This window comes from Penicillium waksmanii (assembly GCF_028829765.1).
Source record: "Penicillium waksmanii strain IBT 27052 chromosome Unknown utg000009l:1.0-4314994.0:1.0-4318279.0, whole genome shotgun sequence".
Classification (NCBI taxonomy): Eukaryota; Fungi; Ascomycota; class Eurotiomycetes; order Eurotiales; family Aspergillaceae; genus Penicillium; species Penicillium waksmanii.
Window position 1 is genome coordinate 1115848 of NW_026643255.1, and position 15539 is coordinate 1131386.

General features: G+C 51.4%; 6 protein-coding genes across 6 annotated transcripts; 2 read left to right on the forward strand and 4 right to left on the reverse strand.

The window, feature by feature from the left end:
• Positions 1-323: 323 nt before the first annotated feature.
• Positions 324-524, reverse strand: N7481_010781 (uncharacterized protein; the record flags this gene model as incomplete). The annotated part of the gene is made up of 1 exon (XM_057270000.1): positions 324-524. The coding sequence occupies one exon, from the start codon at positions 522-524 to the stop codon at positions 324-326; it is 201 nt and encodes a 66-aa protein (XP_057117174.1).
• Positions 525-1383: 859 nt separating this feature from the next.
• Positions 1384-3465, reverse strand: N7481_010782 (DEAD/DEAH box helicase; the record flags this gene model as incomplete). Its single annotated transcript, XM_057270001.1, has 4 exons — positions 1384-2817; positions 2873-3105; positions 3176-3240; positions 3299-3465. 4 exons carry the CDS (start codon positions 3463-3465, stop codon positions 1384-1386), a joined length of 1899 nt encoding a protein of 632 aa, XP_057117175.1.
• Positions 3466-4380: 915 nt separating this feature from the next.
• Positions 4381-5589, reverse strand: N7481_010783 (uncharacterized protein; the record flags this gene model as incomplete). Its single annotated transcript, XM_057270002.1, has 7 exons — positions 4381-4568; positions 4661-4903; positions 4966-5046; positions 5102-5205; positions 5267-5283; positions 5344-5421; positions 5476-5589. 7 exons carry the CDS (start codon positions 5587-5589, stop codon positions 4381-4383), a joined length of 825 nt encoding a protein of 274 aa, XP_057117176.1.
• A 246-nt stretch (positions 5590-5835) lies between these two features.
• N7481_010784 (mitochondrial 37S ribosomal protein uS13m) lies at positions 5836-6439 on the forward strand (the record flags this gene model as incomplete). The annotated part of the gene is made up of 3 exons (XM_057270003.1): positions 5836-5922; positions 5970-6236; positions 6395-6439. Coding segments are annotated over 3 exons (399 nt in total), but the record flags the coding sequence as incomplete, so codon positions are not given.
• Positions 6440-6798: 359 nt separating this feature from the next.
• On the reverse strand, positions 6799-11379 carry N7481_010785 (uncharacterized protein; the record flags this gene model as incomplete). The annotated part of the gene is made up of 6 exons (XM_057270004.1): positions 6799-8144; positions 8210-8314; positions 8592-9388; positions 9451-10976; positions 11063-11248; positions 11296-11379. Coding segments are annotated over 6 exons (4044 nt in total), but the record flags the coding sequence as incomplete, so codon positions are not given.
• Positions 11380-12069: 690 nt separating this feature from the next.
• N7481_010786 (putative zinc metalloprotease) lies at positions 12070-15337 on the forward strand (the record flags this gene model as incomplete). Its single annotated transcript, XM_057270005.1, has 3 exons — positions 12070-12949; positions 13003-15074; positions 15146-15337. 3 exons carry the CDS (start codon positions 12070-12072, stop codon positions 15335-15337), a joined length of 3144 nt encoding a protein of 1047 aa, XP_057117179.1.
• Between the last annotated feature and the right edge of the window lie 202 nt (positions 15338-15539).

Genomic DNA, 15539 nt, shown 5'->3' on the forward strand with positions numbered 1-15539 from the left:
GGAGTACCACAGTGAGCAGAGGGTGCACTACGAGTATAGTAAGTAGTACAATGCAACTTTGATATTTCAAGCTTGCATTCTCCTGTTGTATTTATTGGTTCTTGTTCCTTTTTAAATAAAATTAAATTATATAAATGGTTCCTGTTCCGAGTTTTTAAAAATAACGTAGTATCAATACTAAATGAGATGGGTGAAGTAAAGTCATGCTTACACCGTCATGTGTATATTGGTTGAACTCTACGCAAGGGCATTCAAACCTACTATAAGAGAAAATCTACGAGAATCAAATAGGAACAACTTTTCAAATAACGTTGAAATTGAAATCAGACGGCTTTCAAACTCGCGGCCTCGCTCGCTCTTCCTACCAGGCCATTCCATGCGCGGATGGAAACCATGATACCGGTGAGCGAGTCATTCAGCGCCGGTGACAGCGTCCCATCCTCCCGGATCCGTAAAAAAGTCAAGGAGATATGAAGAGAACCCATGAGGAAACCATTAAGCCTCCGCGGGGACCCAGAGGACATGTGGATGCAGTCAAGCCAACGCCATACAGAATGCAAAAGAATTCCCGTTCGAAACCCCTCCACCAGGCGACCTCAACGACGAAGTAAATAGATATCCGAACCAGAAAGAGTCATGATAAGCACCCCATCGCCGACGGTTGCACACCTGTAAAAATTCTAAAAAAAAAGCAAAGCCCGGAGAAAGAAAGCGCGGTTTTTGGTTTGCGAGAAGAAACGCGACACACACGAGGGTTGCAGCAACGCATTAAAGAAAAGGTCCGCCACGAGATACCGACGCTGTCAGCCATGACAGCACCGAGAAGATGGATGCAGATATAAAAGATCACTTTTCGAGGGAGATGAAAAGCCGGCATTCTCCTGCTCGGCGCGCGCGTCATTCGAATATTATCCCCATTGGGATAGCTCGAAAAAAGGGGTATCTGATGAGAGCGGACACAGAAAAGACAACGCATTCTATGATGTTCATGCAGTGCCAATCGCCGGTTGCTCGAAGAGGAAAGAAATCGTCATCATAGATGACCATGAGCAACAAAAAGGAGATCAGAACTGCTCGAACGCCCCGTGTTTAAACAAGGCCGATTGAGAGCCGTGGAAAACGTGCGAAATGAAAAAAAGCAAGTACAGGAAAAGATAAAAGGAAAAGCCAAACAAATGCGAGCAATAAGGAGACAGAAACAGCGTAAAATCTAGAAAAGCATAGGAAAGTCGTCGCAGTCATGACAAAGCCGTCCCCGAGATATAGCGAGGAGAAAAGAGCTCAGGGGTTCGTTCTGATCGTATCCGTCAATGAAAGACAATAAGGAAATAAGAAATGGGAGCCAATCAGACCCGACGGCCATATCATCAGACCACGACTGGTTTACCACCAGGAAGAGGGGCCACCAGCGCCAGAGGGGTTGCCGTAGCTGCCGCCGCCGCCGCCGCCGCCGCCGTAGCCACCGCCGCTACCGCCATAGCCGCCACCGCTACCGCCGTAAGACGGGGCTCCGCCGCCGTAGCTACCACCACTGCCGCCGTAAGAGGGGGTAGAGCTGTAGCCGCTGCCGAAGCCGCCAGCGGAGGGAGGTAGGCGACGAACATCGCGAGTGGCGGTGGAGCCACCACGGCCACGACCGCCACGGCCACCACGACCGCCAAAGCTGCTGCCCTCACGAGCAATGCTCTCAAGGAAAGCGGGAACCTCCTGGTGAGCTTCCTTAAGGAGATCAAGAAGGTCACGAACGACACCACGGTTGCCACGGTTGAAGAAAGCGGTGGCAATACCAGTGTTACCAGCACGACCGGTACGACCGATACGGTGAACGTAGTCATCGATGTCAGTGGGCAAATCGTAGTTGATGACGTGAGTGACGTTAGGAATATCAAGACCACGAGCAGCAACGGCAGTGGCGACCAGGATGGGGCAGCGACCGTTACGGAAGAACTCCAGAGCACGCTCACGCTCACGCTGGGTGCGGTCACCGTGAATGGCAGTGGCAGGGAAGCGCTGGTTGATCAGGAAGTCGGAGAGGGAGTCGGCCATGCGCTTGGTCTCGACGAAGATCAGGGTCAGGCCAGTCGTGCCGTGAGTGTGGAGGATATCCAGCAGAACGGAGCGCTTGTCGTGATCCTCGACGTACTCGACCTTCTGGGTAATGTTCTCGGAGGTAGAACCGACACGGCCAACCGACAGGAAAATGTAGTCCTTCAGGAAGTCACGGGCCAGCATCTGGATATCACGGGGGAAGGTGGCCGAGAACATGAGAGTCTGGCGGTCCTCTACGCGAGGCATATCCTCACCCTCGACAATGCGGCGAATTTGGGGCTCGAAACCCATGTCCAGCATGCGATCAGCCTCATCAAGAACCAAGTACTTGATGTTAATAAGGGAGATACGGCCACGCTCAATCAGATCGACCAGACGACCGGGGGTGGCAACGAGCAGATCGCAACCACGCTCGATCTGGCGCAGCTGGGAGCCAATGTCGGCACCACCGTAGACGACACAGGGGCGGACCCACGAACGGTAGGCGAACTTGCGTGATTCGTCAAAGATCTGGGAGACCAGCTCACGAGTGGGAGCGAGGATAAGGGAGGTGGGGTAGGCCTTGCGCTGACGGCCGTAGCTGAACTGACCAGAAGCCTGTTGGGGGGCAGCAGAGGGACCGGTCTGGAAAGCCTGGGAGAGAATGGGGAAAAGGAAACCACCGGTCTTTCCGGAACCGGTCTGGGCACAAGCCATCAGATCGCGACCGTTCATGACAATGGGGATCGAGTACTTCTGGACGGGAGTGGGGACAACATAGCTGGCGAGCTTGATGTTGGTGATCAGGTGGTCATCAAGAGGGGGGGTTGGTGAAAGCGTTAACGGGCTCGGGAACATCTTGGCCGGAAGCCTCAACGGGGATATCGTCGTAGTTGGAGAAGTTGATACCGGTTTGCTGCTTGGTAGGGTCGTTGGGGACACCGAAAAGTTCGCGCTCGACACGAGCGTTGGCGGGACCGGCGACGTGCTTTCCGTCGCGCCACTGGCCATCTCCCGAACCGCGGGCAGAGGCACCAGCACCAGCGTAGCCACCACCACCACTGCCACCTGCACTTCCTGGATGTCCGTAAGCATGGGGATCGAAGGGCCGGGGGGGCTCGACCATCTGGGTTCCAGGTTGAATTACCGTTGGCGGGACGAGGGCTGAAGTCAGGAGCGTTAGCATTAGCCCAGTTGCCGCGAGGACCGCCGCTGAAAACCGAAGAATTAGTGGCTGTCTGCAGGCATGGGGGGGTTTGAGGTATCGTACCGAGGAGCACCGGCACCGGGGCCAGGAGGAGGAGCGGCACCATCCATGTTAGGGCGGCCACGAAGGTGAGGAGGGATATAAGCGGCACGGCCAGGGGGTCCGTTACCCTGGGGGGCGTGCTGGGAGTCGTTGATGGACAAGTTGCCCATTTGAAGTCCGTCGGCCATATTTGCGTGTGGTTGGAGGATTTCTATCACCGAAGAAGATGGTTGATCAGTAACAGGTCGTTGGGTGGGCTGTGGGATTTTTTTTTTTTTCGAGGGGTGAGAGAAAAGGAATCAAGGTTTGGGAATGCGAACAGTTTTTTTGGTAAAAAAATCACTGAACTGAGATTCTCAGAGTCGATAAGATGCAAGCGATCGAATAAAAGCGACACTTGCAAAGAAGAGAATGTAATACCTTCAAGAGACGAGAGAAGGCGGAATGAAGAGTGCTCTCGTTTTTTTTTCCCACTTAGAGAAAAGTGAGAGACAAAAATTAACAAGAGAGGGGTAAGAGAAGGACGAAAATGCAAATCCTCCCAGTTCTAAATACTCTATGAGCACCGAGAAGAAAGAAGAGAAAGATGAGTGGAGTGGTGAGAAAGGGATGATGAAGAGGGAGGTTTTCTGCGGTCTGTGGGAAGGAGGCAAATCATGTACTTCACGGGTTACGGGGTCACCGTGCTGTGGCCTGTGTGTCCGGTGGTAGAGCCAGGTACTGTTCGTATGGTGTTTGTATCAGGGCTGCATAGGAACTTTTATAGTGACCAATGGTCAGGCCAAAGGCAAGTACCGAAACCGGTAATACACCGTACCTCAGAGTTTTTTTTTCGTACTAAAGTAACCACTGGTAGTCTAGCCCCATAGGGGGGATTGACTAAGTAAGGTGGCCAAGATGATGATTGGCTCACCCAAAAGCGGACCCGATGACTGTGATCTACGCAGCTTGAAACAAAGTACATACATGTACATGTACGGAGGCTTATGTGGGAGTGCGACCATCGCTGATGTCATGTTGATCCTCCAATCTTGCATGTTCAAAATGTAATGGATTCTTCCAAATGTGCTATATTCTTAGGCTATCGGTTATCTGCACTTCACTTAAGCATCAAATTCCTTTTTCTCACTGTTCTGTTGTTGCTGCTGCTGGCGGATGTTGCGGCGGCAAACATAGATACCCACCAAGACAATCAGTCCGAACAGGATCCAGACAGGCTGCATTGGGTAAGAGGGCGACGCCTCCAACGAGGAAAGAATTTCGGGAGCTGGCGTCGGGGCGGGGTTGGATTCTTAGGGGAGCAAGTATCATCAGCCACCTTCAACCAGGAGCAGAAGAGCAGAGCGAGGGCCCAACTGCTGATTTACAGCTCATCGCGGCTACCTTTATCATCGGCCTTGACATCCTCGGCTTCAGCCTCAAACTCCAGCTCGCCACTCTTCACGATCGTGACGGGGGTCGAGGGCTTGTCACCACGAGCCTTGTCGACATTCTGGATCTTGTCGACAATGTCGTAGCCCTCAAGGACCTCACCAAATACAACGTGGCGGCCATCGAGCCACGAGGTGATGATGGTGGTAATAAAAAACTGGGAGCCGTTGGTGTCCTTGCCAGCGTTGGCCATGCCTAAGATATCGTCAGTTTTCACGATCTTTCAAACAATGTAATCACCAAGAGGGATTGCATACTCAGTTGGCCCTTCTTGGTGTGGCGAAGCTTGAAGTTCTCGTCCTTGAACTTGTTACCATAGATAGACTTGCCACCAGTGCCTGCATTATGCATCAGTACTCTCCGTAGTTGTCCATGGGCAGGAAGGATACAAACCGTCACCGTTGGTGAAGTCACCACCCTGGATCATGAAGTCCTTAATCACACGGTGGAAAGAGGAGCCCTCGTAACCAAAGCCCTTCTCACCGGTAGCCAGAGCGCTGAAGAAGTATTAGAATTGATCCATGGAGAAGCCAAATGGTTTCGTCGCAATCGTCTTACCGGAAGTTCTCAGCGGTCTAAGGGCAAACGAGTAGTGTTAATGGCATTCTCATGCATGACTCCGGAGTGTAACTAACCTCTGGGACAGTCTTGCCGTAAAGACCCATAACAATTCGGCCCATGGACTCGTCTCCATGGTTAACATCGAAGTAGACCTGCAGCAATTAATTAGCATTGGTAGCAGAGCGATGGAGACTATTGTGAGATACCTTGTTGGTGATCTTGGGACCACGAGGTTCCTTCTGAGCATCTTCGGCCTGGACCAGCGCGAAGCTGACCGCAAGGACCAGGAAAAGGGAGAGAAAGAGGTTGCGGAAATTCATGATTGCGAATTGCCACTACTCTGGGTAGATGTGGTGAAGGAGCGAGAAGTGGAGGCCAGCTTGCAATGGCATGCGGAGAGGGCCACTCGTCGGAGAAACGTTCTTGCCGGATGATTTCTCCCGCGCATCGCGGACAAGCGTCAATTGAACCGAGTATCAATCAATCAGACAATCTATTACCCGGCAAGATGGTACAGTCTTTTCCAAAGTCCCTCTCGATTTAACATCTTCCTAACAAGCTTCAAGGTCTTCATCCTCGGCGTCAACTTCCCCGAGCGGAACCTGCTCAAGGCAAGCAACACTTCTGCCCTCACCCCCCAACACGACCCCCGGGTCTCGACCAATTGGCCCGCAAACTAACTTAAATCTGCACTTTATAGAAGTCTCTTGAGTCCTTCTTCGGTATCGGCAACCATACCTCCTCCCGCCTCCTAGCCCGCTTCAACATCCACCCGACCTGCCGAGTCGGCGAGCTGGCCAACAAGCAGGTTCTTGACATGACCGCCGTCTTGTCGGACATGAAGATTGAGAATGATCTGCGCAGAGAGGTTGTGAACGATATCAAGCGTCTGAAGGAGACCGGAACATACCGTGGCCGTCGTCATGCTTTGGGTCTTCCTGTTCGCGGACAGCGTACCCGCACCCAGGTAGGTTTACTTCCGATATTTTGCTCTGGTGGCTATGGCATGGCAAATTTGGGCTTGAAATCGACTGGAATACCTCATACCAGCCGGCAAATAACCCAAAACCTCATGGATTGGCCGAAGAGTCTGCGTGGAAATGCAAAGCTAACAATTCAATTCAGATCAAAACTCCTGTCAAGCTGAACCGCATGGAGCGTCGTATGTAAGTCAAGAGTTCCAGGCCTTGACTTTGTTCTTTAAAACGTTATCGGATAATCTCACAGTGTTGTGAGAGGCATGGAAATGGCGTTTTTCTTGATTGCTGGCATACGGTTACATGCCAGCTTATGTGTGAATTTACCCTCTATCAATGTATTATATCTCGTTCAAAATACGAATTGGAAAACTCCCTTCACATCTGTGTTTGATGTAGTAATAGTAACAGTAGATTTACATCTGAAATAGTACTATATATCCACATCCATAGGCTAAATTAAGCTGCAAACAAAGGGAACCTTGGAAACGAGACGGAAACTTTTTGACACAAAACCACAATCTAAAAACGCCGTTGCCCGTATGCGCAAGTCTACTCCTTTGCCGAGGACAGAACACCCTCACCGCGGTTGATCTGGATCCGCTTGTCTTCACCCGCGCTCACAATGCCCACGGTTTCGTCCCAGCACACACTGAACACCTTGACGCCTTCTCCTCCGACACGCTTGGAGTCCGCCTTGCCTTCATCCTCGAGACTCTTGCGGGGAATGGAGTACACACTCTCACCGACAATGCCTTCCTTGTCGGTCTTGGTGCTCCGCAAGTCCCACAGGCGCACAGTCCCATCGTGGGAACCAGAAATTAGACCGTGGGAGCTGTGTGGGTCACGGGCCAAGCTGACAACAGCGTTGGTGTGGCCACGGAGAGTCATAGCAGCAACGGTTGTAGCAGAGGCACGGGGATCAATCATAGTGATGTGGCGAGCAGAGGTACCAGCTGCGAGAAGGTTGTGGTCGGGAAGGTGCTCCAGAGAGAGAAGTGAGTGTGCAGTAGTACGAGTGTCAACCAGGGAAGCGGTAACCAGATCCCAAGTGCGGAGGGAGTGGTCCCAAGACGCAGAGTATCCAACGGTGGAATCTCTAGCGTCGAAGATGGCAGCCGAAACGGGGCCGGTGTGAGCCGAAAGAAGGGCCAGAGGACCGCGTTGCGCTGTGCTGACAGAGGAGTTCAGCTTGCGTCGCTTGGAGTTGCGAGCAGCGTTAGAAGGAAGCAAGTTTTCCGGAGCAGCAGGAGCATCAGCCTTCTTGGTGCTCCAGAATCCAACGTTGTTATCGGACGAGCCAGTCAGGAGACGGTTAGATGGCGCATTCACGGCCAAAGACTCGATTCCGGATTTGTGGCCATAGAGCTCGAGCTGAGGAGCAATCTTTCCAGAGAAGCCATCAGCCTCCTCGGTGTACTTCCACAGTCTAACGGTGCGGTCCAGGGAAGCCGAAGCGATCTGGTTGGGAGACACGAATTTGGCAGCCTTGATAGAGGCCGTGTGCCCACCCTCGGTGGCAGCAGGGGAAGTGGCAATAGTCTCAGAGGACATGTTCCAAACACGAAGGAATCCATCATAAGAACCGGAAAGAATTCTCTCTTGGCCCTTGGAGAAAGTAGCGCCAGAGGCCCAGGTTGCGGCGGGTGCAGTTGCAGAGAGCACATCGGTTGCGCTGACCCAGTCATCGTGCTGGAACGAGGCAATGTGAAGCGGGGGAATCAAAGCGCGAACATATTCAATCTCAAGAGTCGTCTCAGAGGAGATGCCATTGGCACTCAGGTATTCATCGATCGAGGTACGCAAAAAAGTTCCGTTGATCAAAAATTCGAATGGGATCGGCTTCTCGCTGCTCAGAAGGTTGTTCACCAATGTCGACAGCGCATAACGTCGCAGGCCTGTGAAAAACAGGGTATCAGCACATTTTCATCTTCAGCACATACAGGTTTCAAATTGTTCTTACCAGTAGGCACGAGAATTGGACCGGTGGATTCAGGAAGGGCAATGTCCTCCTGTTTGCTCGTGAGCTGCACACGAACCTGTCTCTGCACAGGCTCGGTAGCAGATCCTTGATCGTCACTCATTATGGGCGAGAATTCGTGCAAAATGCGATCGGTAGTCGCTGCAGATGGCTGTCGCAAAATGGACAAGCCTGTGCGGGTCGATGAGGAAAAAATACGGTGACCGGTGCGGCACACTAGTGCAAAGCGCGGAGATCGCCCCGCCCACTACGCTTCTACTGAGGTACTTTTAGCGAGTTGAAGTTGATGGAAAATATGACTTTGTGAATATTTGCTATGAAATGAACTATCTCGCTGATGCATCTCATCCTCTCGGAGCTCGACGAATCTCTGAAATAGCCCGACGTCGATAATCGGACTCGGCAAACAGAGCCTCAATGAGATCGACCACCTCCTCTATAGAGAACTCCAGACCCAATTCACCTTCCAACCAAAGAAATTTGATATCGGCGAGAGAGCTTTCAAGGATATTGATCAGGTACTGGAATCGAAGCCAGTTTGGAACATATACGGCAGTGACTGGTACTGCATTGGCATCGCTCGTTGTCTCGGGCGTAAAAAGATCCTCGAGTTTGGAGACTTGGTTACAGAACTGGACGAGTTGTTTCGACTGGTCTTCACTGATATCACCGAGATCCTCAACATCAATGATGACTTTGCTGGTCATGGTAGATATCAGAGAGCCAATGGACTGAAGCAAGGCGGAGTGAGATAGAATCGGTTGCCATTCCTTGTAGACATCACGGATCCTGTCAACAGCGGCGCTCACAGCATTCTGACACTCTGATCTGTATGGCTGCTCAGAGCATTGTCCAAATCCTTGAGCCCCATCGAGAAGGTCTGTGACAATAGTACTCTGCGTTTGCATTTCCTTACTATATGCAAGTTTACCAAATTTTTCCAGGGATTCCACATCGGAGCTGAGTCTGGAGAGGTCATGTTCCTCTATCAACTCACGAACTTGACCTGCAAGGTACAAGCTGTCGTTGTAGAGATACATCTGCCCAGAGTTGAGTTTGAGTGAATAGAACGAAGAGGATGTGGCCTTGAACATTGCCAGGATCAACGTGGGCAATGCAAGCAGACCAGGGCCAGAGGAAGCAACACGGGAGGCGGAATGTCTAGCGTTTTCAGTTAGCCCAATGCAACAATGGAAGTTATTATAGAGCTTTCGGATCCTTACGGTGGCAGAGAAATGTCCTTGGAGTCCGTAATCTGCTGCTGAACGATCCTTAGAACCGACTCTGGTATGTCGGTCACGGTGTAAACCTCTCTCAGAACCACCTCTTTTTCTGCGAGCGGCTGCACATTGTTCTTTTCCTTGGTCGGCTTTGATAAGGGAGTAGTATGCGATTGATCGTTCTGCTCATCTTTACCGTCTTCTTCGTCTTCACCCCACCCCCAGGCATCGTCGGCATCGTCGGCGCCATCGTCATCATTAGTCGAAGCCGTTGCTTGGGGCTTGGCGTCATCCTGAGTATCGTCGTCCAAGCCCCAGGCACTAACATCTTCTTCATCTTCCTCGGCATGAATAGCACTTTCTCCGGTAGTAGGTTCTTCCTTCTCATCATCCCATTCTGCATCCCAGTCGTCAGTGGTGGCATTCTCCAAGAGCGCTTCATCGGCCTGGGTAACAGTTTCTTTCTCCACTCGCTCAACCTGCTTAGTGCTGCCTGTGCTTGCCGCAAGGACTTTGCGCACACGATCAAGCGAGTCAACCCGGCGCCGGGCAAGCCACAAACGAGCAGCCTGGTTAACCCAACCACTCAGCTCTTCGTGTCCGGACCAGCCCCATGATTCGATGGTTTTTGTAAGCTGTAGGACAAGTTCCAGTGTTTCTTCAAATTTATCGAGACCAATGAGATCGGTTGGGATGGCAGGAGACAGCCACCCTGAAATTGTTTTTGAAGCAACAGCTGGGAGAAAGGAATGAGGAATGGAAACTAAAATCGACGACGGTAGGTTCTGTCGCAGGTAATCCAGAACTCGAGTAATGCGATCCAAGGTTTCAGCAACAGCTGCCTTTGATGATTCTGAATCAAGGTGAATACCAACTTCCGTGATTGTGACAGCGTGACTGTTGCCGTCACGGCGAGGTTGTAGAATGGGATCAATGATTGCTGTAATTAGGTCTTGCTGGAACTTCTCATTGACGGCCGTGAAGGTACCTAGCTGTTCAAGTGACGAAATGGTGCTTTCCAGAGAGTCTGGACCCTGAGCCTTCTCGATCCGAAGCTCGCCTTTTTGACGGTCCACATTAAGTTGTTGAGACCAGCGCAGGCGGACTGCTTCTTCAATCTCTTGCCTTAGACGAGAACCCTCGATGGTGAGGATGCTCATTACGTTGGTATTGGCAAAGAAAGTGTTGTCCCCGAGAGCCGCCTGGATAGCCTCCAGCTGTTCGATAGAAACTGTGATATTACCGCTGGCCAGAGAAGCTCTTGCAGCTTCCAATTGCTGGCATAGTCGCTGTACCACCTCTAATGTGCCTGCCACTGCCTCGTTGAAGGCTATCTCGGTCTCGATCAATCCTACTTTCGCGCTCGCATCCTCGACCTTGGACCGGATGGGGTCTGTCTGCTCATGTTGCTCGACAATTTCCCGCGCCGTCAGTCGGGAGCGCTCGATATCCGCATGTAGTTGCTTTGCTTGGACGATCCATTCGTCGGCATCGAAGGTGTTCTCGCGACTTAAGGAGCTGATTTCATTCTATCTCAGAAAGGGCGAGGTTAGCAATTATTACAAAATCGAGAAATCGGGCGACTGGAGACCAAGTCACAATCGCATCCACTTACCTCGACCTGTTCACGAGCTTGCGCGATGAGCTCCAGCTCTTTGGCAAGAGCTGTCGCTGGGAATTCGGCTGCGACAATATTTTCCTCGGGATAAGCCCCTTCCGTAACGAAGGCCAGGACAGCCTGGCAGACTTCGTTCTCAGATGACATGGTAAAGCGATGCGCGCGGACACGACTTTGGAAGCTCTGTGTTGAGGGTGAAGAGTGTTGAAGCACTTCAGCGTGTCAACAACCCGTGACTTTTGGGCGTCACCGCCCCACCCTGAGTCGATGGAGGGGAATGAGAACAGTTCAAGTTCAGATTCAGGCTCAGGGCTGGCTGAAAAAAAAATGAAATAAATATTAAAAGTCTCCAAAAAGCAGAAAATAGCCAGAAGATGGCTGGTAGGGTATAAGAGCACGGATCCCCGTATTATCTAGCTAAGTAGTAAGTCAGTCCCGGTCACTCGTTCGCTTTGTAAGAGACGGGACCCAACTTTGGAACTTTGCAAAGGACTCCGCCTGGGTCCAGCACACAAGCTCAGACTCTCCCAAACCCACCGTGTCTTGGTTTTGTCGAGGTCTGAGTCGAGTGACATCTACTCGGTTCCTGTAAGTTTCAAGTTCCTATCTGGTTAACTGCCTAGCTACTACCCAGCTCCCCAATCTCCTTCCCCCACTTCTCAATCTCGTGCCCCGCCGATTCTCACGTCACACCTAATGCTATGTGCTATGTGGTCGGCGATTTTCTGGATGGCTCACTGCAACGTTCCTTGTTGGCTAGGAAGGTCCCCAATCCTGCTGCTTTTTGTATCCTCCAAGATTTTCTTCTAGGATTGGGCGTACGACGCATAGTAGTTTGAGCGCCTTGCTCAGCACTAGCATTGAAAATATCATGATGTTGACCATGAGGACCACCGCAATTCTGACATATTCGATTGTATCTCATGGTAGATCATAAATGCTAACTATAAGATAGGATTTACAATCTCCAGCGAAATATTTTCACTGGGGTGAATTCGTTCAAGATGTCGAGCCATTTTAAACTGCTTCAGCAGTTTAAGCCCGACTACTCGCCCAGTGAATTCGTCGAGTATGAATCTCAACGCACTGGTATGCGGGTGGTGGTCATTGGCCAGAAAGGTCCCAAGGTAAATGGTTATTTTGTACTGGCTACCGAGATTCACGATGATTCTGGTGCCCCTCATACACTGGAGCATCTTTGCTTTATGGGATCTCGAAACTACCAGTACAAGGGCTTTCTGGACAAGCTGGCCACCCGAGTTTACTCCAGCACAAATGCTTGGACTGCCCCAGACCACACAGCGTACACCTTGGATACAGCAGGTTGGGAGGGCTTCGCCCGCATCCTGCCTATCTACCTCGAGCATGTCATTGCTCCTACCCTGACTGATGAGGGATGCTATACCGAAGTTCACCACATTGACGGCGCTGGAAATGATGCTGGCGTGGTGTACTCCGAGATGCAAGGTGTTCAAAACAACGCAGCCGAGCTGATTGACCTGGCGGCCCGTCGTGCCACTTACCCCGAAGGTGTCGGTTTCCGTTATGAGACCGGCGGAATGATGGAACAACTTCGTGTCCTCTCAGCTGAGCGGATTAGGGAATTCCACCGTGAGATGTACCAGCCCAAGAACCTTTGTCTGGTCATTACTGGTGAGGTGGACCAGAACAATATGCTGCAAATTTTGGACAAGTTTGAAGATACGATTTTGGACGTTATCCCGCGCCCTGACGCCCCCTTCAAGAGACCCTGGACGGATTCCAAGCAGGCGCCTGCATTGACCAAGTCTACCATTCAGACTGTTGAATTCCCTGAAGAGGATGAGGATTTCGGTGAAGTTGAGATTCGATTCTTGGGTCCGGATTGCAATGACCCTATCCAGTGTATGTACCGAGTTATAGTTGGAAGTTCCAGAGAGAAACTAATTATTTCACAGCTGGTGCACTCAACGTCGCTCTGTTATATCTGGCTGGATCATCTGCTTCTCTGCTGGAGAACATCATTGTTGAGAAAGAGCAAATTGCTAGCGCAGTCTACTATGCAACCGATGATCACCCTAGTATGGAGATCAGGTTCACCATGACGAGCGTTGAGACAGACAAGCTTGCCTCGGTTCACAAGAGGTTCTTCGAGATCCTGAAGGAGGCAATGACGAAGGCCCTGGATATGAAATATATGAACGAGTGCATTGACCGCCAGTGCCGTACATGGAAATTTAACACCGAGAGCAATGCTTCTTCTCTGGCCGAGTATGTCATCACTGATTTCCTGTATGGAAAGCGCGATGGCTCGACTTTGAGAGATGTAGCAACTCTTCAGGAGTACGACGTGATTAGAAAGTGGACCGAGGACCAGTGGCGGGAGTTCATCAACAAGTGGATTGCCGATGCTCATCACATTACGATTCTGGGCGTCCCGTCCCAAAAACTTTCTGACAAGCTCAAGACCGATGAAGAGGCCCGCGTTACTGCGCAGAAGGAGCGTCTCGGCGAGAAAGGACTCAAGCAGCTTGCCGACAAGCTTGAGAAGGCCAAGGCAGAGAACGACAAGGAGATCCCCCAGGAGATTCTGGCCCAGTTCGCTATACCCGGAACCGAGTCTATTCACTTCATGGACACCACCACGGCTCGATCTGGCGCTGCCCTGAAGGCTGGACGACCAGACCACAAAATCCAAAAGATCGTGGATGCTGATCATTCGGATCAACCTCTTTTCATCCACTTCGAGCACATCGAAAGTAGCTTCGTGCAGATGGCAGTCCTCATCTCCGCGCAGTCCGTCCCCGTTCAACTACGCCCCCTGCTTTCAATCTATACTGAGGCGTTCTTCAACATACCTGTCCAGCGAGATGGCAAGACGATCAACTTTGAACAGGTTGTGGTGGAGCTTGAGAAGGACACCGTCGGCTATGCCATGGAAACTGCTCGAAGCCTCGGTAACTCCGAGATGTTGCGTGTTTCCTTCCAGGTCGAACTTGAGAAGTATGAGACTGCCATTGCGTGGATTCAAGAGCTGTGCTGGAACTCTATCTTCGATGTCGAGAGACTTCAAGCAATTAACACAAGGCTACTGGCCGATGTGCCCGACTCCAAGCGCAGTGGTGACGACATGCTCGCGGCGGTGCACATTATGGTCCATTTCGCGGAGGAGTCCATCTCTCGGGCTCGTAGCACCCTAGTGAAGGCCCGTTACCTCAAGCGTGTCAAGCGTCTTCTTGCCAACAAGCCCGAGGAGATTGTGAGCCGCATGGAAGAAATCCGCAAGTCGCTCTTCCAGCCTGACAATATCCGTGTCGTTGTCGTTGCCGACTTGGAGAAGCTCCCCCGGCCCGTTTCATCCTGGAAGCCATTTGCTGAGCGTCTTGGAACCAGCACCGAATTGAAGCCCATCACGAACCGCCGGGCTCTGCTAAGTGATGCAGGAAAGACCATTGGTGGTTCTTCCTACATTGTTCCTATGCCGACAGTCGATTCTTCCTATGCCTACGCCACTAGCCGGGGTCTCGACTCCTATGACGACCCCAACCTGCCGGCTTTGCTCGTTGCCATCGCCTACATGAACGCTGTTGAGGGTCCCCTCTGGGTTGCAGTCCGTGGTAAGGGTTTGGCCTACGGTACCAACTTCGCCCACAACATTGACACTGGCTTCGTGAACTTCGATGTGTACCGATCTCCGAATGCGCACAAGGCATTTGAGTCCAGCAAGCAGATTGTTGAGGATCATCTATCTGGTGCCTCGCCTTTCGACCCCCTGATGTTGGAGGGCGCTATCAGCAGCATCGTTGTGGGCTACGCCAACGAACAGATGACTGCTGGCACTGCCGCCCAAGGCAGTTTCATCCGCCAGGTTGTGCGCAACCTGCCTAGCGATTACAAGGAGAAGATGCTGAAGAAGGTCCGTGGTATCAGTGTCGATGAGGTAAAGGGTGCTCTTCGTGAGATTATCCTTCCGCTTTTTGAGCCGAAGACCACCAACCTTGTTGTCACTTGCGGCACTGTTCTGGAAGAGGTAAGTTCGGTTGTTTCTGACACCAGAGTTCTTTATTCCCTCGGTGTACCTGTACTAATATCTGTGAATAGACTCTCAAGCAAGGCTTTGAGACATTTGGCTTCACACCAAAGGTCCAGGCTTTGAAGGAATTCGAGGACGATTATGGTTTCAAGGCCGGTGACGATGAGGAAGAGGAAGAGGAAGATGACGAAGACGAAGACGAAGATGACGAGGAAGATTCTGAATCTGGCTCGGACGAGAGTGATGAAGATGAGAAGTAAATGTCTTGAACGTTTAGACGCATTGAACTGGTAGTAGTTAGACACGTTGATACAATTCCCACGGAGATACGCATATATCGCATGCAGGGTAGTATTTACCAGCCTACTTCTGCTGTCCAAGGCGGTTCCCACGCTTGAAGCTTTTATGAATTCTCCAGTTTATCTAATATTCTAATACGTAAACCTCGATGGCCCCCACGGG